Consider the following 9,520-nt stretch of genomic DNA (forward strand, 5'->3'; position numbering starts at 1 on the left):
CACGGAAAAAGACAAAAAAAAAAAAAAAAAAAAAAAAAGGCAATTAGGAAAGGGGGAAAAAAATCAAGTTATGAAGAAAATGAAACTCTTCATGACTTGAGGAATTGCACATGCCAAGTACATCTAATGAACTTCCTATTTTCGAGGAAGAAACTTTTAGAATACAAAACTGTTTAAAGAATAATATATAAAAAACAGCCACACGACCTAGAATTAAAAATAAATAATAATACATACTAATAAATTAATAATTAAAATTTTTACATTTTTTATCACTTTTTCTTTTTTATTTTTCACCCTTTCTTAAAAGAAATAAAACAATATAATTAAAGCTATAGCCCCCATGTGACCACCACTCACACCATTTGCCTCCCCCAAGGTATGAGCAAATTTGTTTTCATACATTTCCAAAATGTACACCCATAAACTATATAGAGTATTGTTTTGTGTGCATTTTTAAATTTAATTAAATAGTATCATACTTTAAAGCATATTTCTCTACAGGGTACTACTTCACTCAAAACTGCTAGATTTTTGTCTGCATTAAAATATCTTAAGTTTCAGTTCATTTCTTTTACCTGCTGAATGGCATTTTGTCATATGAATATACCGCATTTTATCTGTTCAGTTTACTATTTATGACAGAGTTCACTCATCCTGTTGTGAATATCTCATTGTATGACTCCTCAGAGACATGTGAATGGTCTCTAGGGGATTTAGCTGGAAGGCAAAATGCTGGATTGTAGAGTAGGCCTTTTTCCATTTTACTATAGTCTGCCAAACTAGCTGTGTGTAAGAGTTATGTTTTTAAAATATAATAGCACTATAAAACTCTTTTATGAGTATCTTTTGGTTTTTAAGTTTTATCCCTATTAACCATGGGTTGGCCCACTAAGGCCTGTGGGCCAAATCTGATCTCCTGCCTGTTTTTGTAAATAAAATTTTGGGGTTTTTTGTTTTGTTTTTTAAAGAGGACCAGTAAGGGGATCCTAACCCTTGACTTGGTATTGTCAGCCCCATGCTCTCCCAAGGGAGCTAACCAGCCATCCCTATATAGGGATCCAAACCCGTGGCCTTGGTGTTATCAGCACCACACTCTCCCAAATGAGCCACAGGCCAGCCTCCTTGTAAATAAAGTTTTATGGGAACACAACTTTGCTCATTCATTCACATGTTGTTCATGGCTGCTTTCAAACTACAGTATCAGCATTGAGTAGTTGCAACAGAGACCGTATGGCTGGGAAGCCCAAAATATTTACTCTCTGGCCCTTTACAGAAAAAGTTTGCTTATCCCTATGATAATAGTATTGCTTGTTATCATTCTATTTAGTTCTTTTCTGTTTTGCTTTTTAAATTATCTAATATTCAGCCACATAAACAAATAAGATGATTTCGGAATGTGACAGATGCAATGAAAAATGGTGATGTGAGTGGGATGGGTGGTGACATTAGGTAAGGTGGTAAAGAGAATCTGAGAAGATTCCATCTGAGCTGAGACCCTGGAGATGAGGAAATCAAAGCTCAGAGAGGTTAAGTAATTTGTACAAAATCACACAGGTAGTAAATGGCAGAGACTGAATTTCAACTCAGGAATAATTCCAAATAGAGGGCTTTTTTCCTCTACAGCTGTCTTCTTAAATTCATGTAAATACAATGCAAAGCAGATATGTAAGTATTGTACCAGAAGCATAAGCAAAATGGTTTTGTTCTCCTGGACTTGGCAGCCCAGAGACTGGGGGGTTGTGATGTGTTGAAATTTGGACTCAGTGCTGATGACTGGGTTTGAATCATAGTCCCAGAACTAACCTTGGCTAAATCACTTAAATTTGCTGCCTTCATTGTTTTTTGGTGGCGCAGGGGTGGGAGGCAGCTCGTCTGTAAGGTGAGGAGGGTGTTTGGATGCTCTCCATGGGCTCTTCTGGCTCTCACTTTCTATGACACTGTGACTTTAGGAGGTGGCTCTTGATCTGGGCTTTGGAGGGTGGGGTGATTTTGACAGGCTGCCTTGTAAATGAGGGGAAAAGGTATTCCAGGTGGTGAACAGTTTGAGCAAAAACACAGTGGCTAGTAACTATAGAAAAAATTCTGGGAATGGTATGTAATAGTCTGGTCTGACAAGACCAGAGTTTAATCCTGTAGAAGACAGGAGAAGCAAGAGGAATCTGGCACTGAGCTGAGAGAGGGTCTAAAGTTCTGCTAAGGAGCTGGGCATTGTTTCCTTGGAATTACAGAATTTGAAATGTCCGTGGTCCTTTCTTTAGTATCCCTGTTGTGTGATTGGCCTCTCTCTATATTAACTGTTCAAGTGATAGAGACTTCTCTACACTATCTATTCCATTTTCAGATAGCTCTAAATGTAAGAAAATTCTTCTCTACATTGACTCAAAATGTATGGGTTCTAGCTATACATTTTCCAAGATTTTAATTGGCAGAGGAACGTATACTGGAATATGTAACCCAAGGGCCTGAAGTAGACCTGTGGCAGCACACACATAATATGTACCCCAAAGGAATAGAACTTTAAAAACCTTTAAAAAGCATCCCAGCCGTGAAATATGTATTGAGCACTATTATGCGTCAGTCAGACTGAGAATATAGCAGTAAGGCAGAGTTCCTGCTCTCACACTCTTCCCAGGCTCATGAGGAAGATGGGTCAGTGGACTGTTGTGACAAGGACGCTGGCAGCTTGGGTCAGGAGTACTTAATCTGCAGATGGAGGGTGGAGGGTAAGAGGTCAGGAGCTGGCCAGATTGACCAAGGAGGCAGAAGGGAGAGCACTCCAGGGAGGGGAGCTTGGAGATAGAAATATGAGTGAATGTGACCCATTTAAGGAACTGAAAGCTGTTCTATGGCTGGAGTGTGGTGTGTGTGTGAAGTGGCTAGAAATGAGACTGGTGCAGTAGATAGGGACTGGTCATGAGGGGCTGTGTTTGCCACGCTAAGAATTTTAGATTATATACTGAATTTGATGAGAAGCTAGTATTCTTAAAAATAGTCATGTCCCCTCACCATCCCCCAGATTATAGAATGTATGTATACTCCTTTCTTAAAATATTAGAACATATAGAAAATATGAAGGAAGAAATAAAAATTGCCTTTAATCTCACCAATCAGGAATACCACTGTTAAAACATTTTAGTGTATTTCTAACTAAGTGTGTTTCTTTTTGAAGGTACATAAGAAAAGCATGATCTTATTGCAAAATATAGTTTGTGTTCTGTTTTTTTGTTTGTTTTTAATGTAACATTGTATGCCAGCATTTCCCAGGCCAAGCCATTAGAAGTTTTTTGAGTTGGACTTCCAGTCAAGATGGTGGAATAGATGGTCCCCAGCGTCACTCTCTCACACAAATCAACTAATTTACAACTATTAAAAGGCAATGATAGCCAAGCTGGGGCTGCTAGAGCTCAGGGGAAGAGTAGGAGAGACCTATGAAGTGCAAGAAGGCTAGAGAAGCCACGATGAGAGAAAGAAAAAACTTCTCTGACCATTTCGAGCCCTGGCCACTACCAGGCTGGAGCTGCTGAGTGCCTGGAACAGGAGCAGGCAAAAGCTGCAGCTGTGCCCTTTGGATGAAGTTGCATGGAGGCGGCAGGGGAGAAGAGGGCCTTGGTGGCCCCCAGACCAGCAAGACCACTAATAGGGTTCCCGTGGACCCACATAGGAGCGAGGAGCCACAACAACTGAAAAAAAGGAGCCACTCAGAGGCTGGTGAGTCATCGCAAGGGACCGGCATACAGCCCCATCCTGTGGGAAGTATTTGGAGCACGGGCGGTGGGGGAGATGGGCCCACCGGGAGAACACTGGGACACAGCAAGGACAGCTGATCTGCCCCCCCCAATCAGCTCAGGACCACTCACTGGAGACTGGTCAGGAATATAGAATTTCATGGGGTGCAGTTTGATGAAAAGACTCAGGCCCAGACCAGTGTTTCTACACAACTCTGGTGCATTGGATTTCACTAAACCTGGAAGTCCTATAGAGTCAACCATTGAAACCTGAGCTGCACAAAAAGCCTTCCCCAGGGAATCAACAGCAAAGCAGCAGTTTAGCTCAACTACAGAGCTCAAGTACTGGTCCCCACAGGAAGTTCCCCCACTTTAGAAGTAAGCAAAGGACAACAAATTAGTTGTAGCACAGAGTTTAACTGATGGGAACAGCAAATAATCCAACACAGAACTGAAAGAAAAAACAGAGTACCCACAACCAGCAACAAACTTTAATATTAACTAGTAAAGGTCTTATTTCACCAAAGAACACCTATAACACCTAGAAGGACCAGAAGTCCCCTGGGCTACCAAGCCAAGAATGGGGGACAACAAGGCACACTGCCAGCGCCACGGGGCCCACCCGGGGTCCTGGGGTATAGAGCTGGGAACCGGACCCTCCTCCCACAACCAGGCACACTGCCATTGCCACCACCAACTAGGTAAGGAGCATGCCAGAAACATCACCCCCATGTGGTGGCCCACCACAACCACCAGAATAACCATGGCTGCCGTGAAAGTGGCTAGACTCCACAACCACTGTGCAGATGGTCCACCAGCCACTGGAGTTCATTGACACAAAGAGAGTCACCAGAAAAGAAGATGTCTCTCTCCACAAAGCTCATTCCAGAGTGACAGAAAAAGCATCTGCTCTAACATAATATTGGGGGACCTGAACATACCTCTCTGCATTGGACAGATCATCTAGGCAATAAATCAACAGAGTAACCATTACTCTTTCAGAAAGAGAGAAGAAATCTAAAGTAATTAGAGTGGGGAGGAGGGAAGGAGAAGGGGGATGGGGAGAGATCGGACAAGGGGCAAAAAGAATAAGTGCGATTTGTAACAATACATATGTTCGTAATGTTGATTTGATCAACATATGTCAAGGTTGAAGCCCCAAAATCAGTATAATCAATTATGATTCAGTAAAAATAAAAAAAACTCTTTTAAAAAGTTTTTTGAGAACTTCTAACAACTACATATAATAGCCCAAATGGTGACTATATGTTATTATACTTAAATATTTCATAGTGGGTTAAATTTTAAGTGGCTTGCATTTTTGTACTATTACAAATAATGTGTGATAAACAGCTTTGTTTGTAAATTTATATTCACATCTGACTGTTTCCTTTGGATAGGTCTAGCCATGTCATTGGTTGCCTTCTAAGCAGGGTATGATGGACTCAAGTGACAGCATTGTAAAGGGTGGATTGGAAAGAGGTGATCTGGAGGCAAGCATATGAATGGAAATGCTATTTGAGCAATTTATGCAAAGTATGAGGTCATAAACTAAGTTATTGGCAGCAAGGTCAGAGAAAAGAGGAGAGAATAATGATTCTTAAGGTATTTGCATAATAGAGCTTTCTGTGAACTTGGTGAAAGCTATCAGCATTTTCTACATATTAATTCAGGGGCTTCAGGGGCCGCTAAAATGGCTATAATGCATAGGGAGAGAAGGGTGACAGGGGGTTAAATGGTACTCTTCTCTGAGATAGGAAAAACCAAGGAGGAAGAGCAGTTTGGAGGGTTAGCCTGGCAAGGGGGAAATTGTCAGCTCAGTATTAGGTGTGTGTTACCTTTAAGGTTACCAAGGTAAAACTGTCAGGAAGATAGTTTACAAATTAATCTAATAGCTTAGGAAAGAGTTCCGAGCAGAATGTTAGGGAGCCATCCTCATGAAGATGGTGGTGCTGAGACCCTGGACACAAATGTAGTTCTAGAGATCAGGGTGTTTATGATAAGAGGACATGGGACATAATCCAAGAGATGAGTTTCTCTTAAGTAGCAGACAAGGGGGAACTAGAGAAGGGGCGCTATGAGATAAGTATGAAGAAAACCAAAAGAGAATGGTGTTGAGGAAGCCAGGAGAGTCAAGAGTTTCAAGGAAAAAGTCATCAAACTGTTCAGCGACGCAGAGGTCAAGCAGCAGAGGGTTCACTTTTTCTTCTTGCTTATATTAAATAAGGAAAGCTAGATTTCCAAATTGTCGTATGACTTCGATTACCTCTCCAACATTTGCTTTTTGCCATGTTTAAAATCCTTTTATTGGTGATTATTTTTTGGACACGGTATACTCTGTCCAAGCTTCCAATGAAAGCACTGCTGGTCAAGCCCCTAGCAACTTACTTCAAGTTCTGTTTAAACCAGCTGAGACCTCATGTTTGCTCATGTGGGCTCACTGGGTTTTAATAAGACTCAGTTTTTTTGAGCTTCAGCAACTAGTACTTGGAATTGTAGATTTAAAATTACAGAATTTGACTTGTGTCCTTGAAGTTTGATCGTTACCTGAAGAATTGGTTGAAAACAATAAATGTTTAATTGTTGCAGTTTAGAGAATGTCTTTATTGTGTTGCCAAACGCTGAATGACAGAGAGCTTTAACTCTAACAAGCTTTAATTAGAAAGAGAAAAAAAAAAAAAAAATCAAAGGGTGATGTCAACCAGAATCAAAGTGAACCAGAACAAGAAATACTTTTATTGGTTACAGAACATCAACAATGTGTGGTATAGTCTTTTCCACTTCTTTTGCTGACAATGAAAATACTGCAGGCTTCCCTAGGGGGTTCAGTCTGTCAGTCTTATTGAACACATAATCATTTTGATAGGTGTTTTTCATTGGTAATTTGATGCTCTTTGGGGCTGCAGAAAATTATTTACTTTTAAAGATATGCTAAATTGATTCTCGGCTTTAAAAACAAAACAATATGGTACATGTTCCTAATGAAGGAAGAAATGAATAATTAATACAGTTTATTGCTTAGTAGTGAATTAGCTTGTTTTTGAGTATTATTTCTCTCAGCACAATGCTTTAAAGATGCTGACATCAAAGAGTTACCACTTTTTTAGAGGTCATTATATTATAATAGAAAACAGTTGTCCATAGAGGAAATTATGTATATTATTTTGTTTTATAAAGAACGTGGTTATCTTTCTCTTGAGGTGAAATTTTACCCTTCTCTAAGATAAGATTTTATTCTGAAATTCTTGGTCCTTTGGTCTTCTTGCTTTCCAGTGAAGTTCACTATTATATGTTTTAACTCCTTTGGGCCTCTCCTCCCCATCCAGTCTAGGACCTTTGGGCCATTCTTTTAATCATTCTTTGACCATTCTAGTCAACTCTCTTGGCCCTTGACTTTTCATTGAACCTAGTTCCGTCTGCCCGGGCTCAACCTAATCATTTGACATCTTACTACTGTACCTGGGCTGCTGACAACTGCTATCTAAAACTTGACAACCATGGCAGTTGTAGCCTCTATAAGTCAACGCTTTCCAATTTGATAGGCCCTTAAGATGGCCTTAGCAATCCTTGTTTGTTTCCCTAAGCAGTCCTCCCCTTTGTGACTATTCTACACTTTCACCCCTGTCTTTAAACTTCCTCCCTGCCACCTATTCCCTCAGTCTCAGAAGATGATCTTGACCCCTGTTTCATTGAGGCCACTAGGCAGGAACTTGTGAGTTTCCATCTACACTATCACTATCTACCCATTTTTTTCTCAACCCATGTCACCTTCTAGCTACTTTCCTACTTTTTCTCCTTAACTTTGTCACCAGGCTGCTTGAAAGACTAGTGCCTATTTGTTTACCCTTCTTCTCTCTAGTTTCCATCCAAACTGCTCTGGACAGGTTACCAGTAACCTTACTGTTAAAGCCTATGAGATATTTTTCAGCCTTCAACTTATTTGGTCTCTGTCTGGCATTTTGTTATTATTGAGCATCTTCTTAAGCTTTTATGAATACTTCTCTTTTGGATTTTTTCCTACCTTATCAGAAAAAACAGAAGCATTTAATACTTTACAAAATAATTGGTGTAAAAGCTTACAATTCAATATTACTTATACTTTTAAGAATACATTATACTTTTTTATTATATAAATATATTATAATTCATTACTGTACTTTAAAAAATAAATATTTATTTTTTTAAATGTTTGACCACAGTAATCATTTCACTATGTATATGTATATTAAAACATCATGTTGTGTACCTTAAAATATATACAATAAATATATAATATATTAATTTTTCCTTGTTTTTTTTTTCTTTCCTAGTTAATGAAGGAGTTCCCCCTTCTGAGCATGTTCAACATCCATGAAAACCTTTTAGAAGCCCTTCTGGAACTTCAAGCATATGCTGATGTTCAGGCAGTCTTAGCAAAGTATGATGGTAAGTCCTTGGGTATTTTTGTGTATTTCAGTATTCCTCTCTTTTTGATGTATTCCAGTAATTAGATTGAAAGGTTCATTTCAAGTAGCACAGCACTTCGATAACTATCCTCTTACAGAATTTTTTCCCCTTATACTTTTATGATGGCGTTTTATAGAATCTTAGAATTTCTTTTTTTTTTTTTCTTTTTGTCTTTTTTCATGACCAGCAACGGATCGCAACCCTCAGTGTTGCGCCCGTACCGGGCCGGGACCGGCAACGGGATCGCAACCCTTGGTGTTGCTCCCGCACCTCGCTCAGCCAGTGAGCGGCCGGTCTGTATGTGGGACCCGAACCCTCGGCGGGAGCGCCGCCGCGCTTCCCAAGCGGCGCACTGCAGCAGTGCGCCACCGGGCCAGCCCAGAATCTTAGAATTTTATGGTTAGTAGGAGCCAGAAACATTGTCTGGCCTGTGCTCCATTCCTTTTCCCTCCCTACAGACTCCACTTGCACTGTACCTGTCAGGCAGTTATGTATACTCTGCTTTATCACTTTCATGGTCAGGAATCACTCAGCACTCTTCAGGCAGCACATCTCCTGGTGGGACAGCACTGACTGTTAGAGCTCTTGCTACGTCCACTACCTGTTGGCCAGGTTGTCCCTTTGAAGCAATATAGAACAGCTAGTAACCTTTGTACATGTGTCAGCTCAGTACATATTTGAATATGAAATCAAGTCTCCTTCATCCCAAGTCTTCTCATTAGCAGAATATCCCCATTTCTTTACATGGTGGGATTTGAAGTCCCTTCATCATTCTGGTTACTCACCCATGAACTTATTCCATTTTGCCTGTTCTTAATAAATCAAGAAAATAAACTGGCACATCCTAGAGATTTTAAAATTCTTCTGCTCATATTGCCATTATCTATGAATTCATTATGTGATTAATGGTACAAAAAGCATTCACGTAATTACCTGCCATGACCTCGCTACTAGAATCTCTGCAGAACTTAATACTATTCTGTCTTATTTCAATAACTATCTCCCTAAAATAAATGTGTTTGCCTATAAAGTGGATATTAGGGGCCGGCCCGGTGGCGCACTGCTACAGTGCGCCGCTTGGGAGCGCGGTGGCTCTCCCGCCGAGGGTTCGGATCCCACATACAGACCGGTTCCCGCTCACTGGCTGAGCGAGGTGTGGGCGCAACACCGAGGGTTGCGATCCCGTTGCCGGTCCCGGTCCAGTACGGGCGCGACACTGAGGGTTGCGATCCGTTGCCGGACACGAAAAAAGACAAAAAAAGGAAAAAAAAAAAAAAAGAAAAGATGGGAAGCTTCAAAATACTTTTGGAGGGCCGGCCCGGTGGCGCCCTGCTCCAGGGCGCCCC

The 9,520-nt window shown here is 40.6% G+C and overlaps 1 protein-coding gene across 2 annotated transcripts in view; it reads left to right on the forward strand.

The window, feature by feature from the left end:
* ST7 (suppression of tumorigenicity 7) overlaps nucleotides 1-9,520 on the forward strand; it is a 204,862-nt gene that overhangs the window by 135,727 nt on the left and 59,615 nt on the right. For both annotated transcript variants that reach the window (XM_008581019.1, XM_008581028.1), the window contains one exon: nucleotides 8,039-8,153. In XM_008581019.1, coding sequence (XP_008579241.1) covers nucleotides 8,039-8,153 — 115 coding nt within the window. The remainder of the gene's footprint in view (nucleotides 1-8,038; nucleotides 8,154-9,520) is intronic.

The sequence above is a fragment of the Galeopterus variegatus genome, unplaced genomic scaffold, assembly GCF_000696425.1.
Source record: "Galeopterus variegatus unplaced genomic scaffold, G_variegatus-3.0.2 Scaffold89, whole genome shotgun sequence".
Classification (NCBI taxonomy): Eukaryota; Metazoa; Chordata; class Mammalia; order Dermoptera; family Cynocephalidae; genus Galeopterus; species Galeopterus variegatus.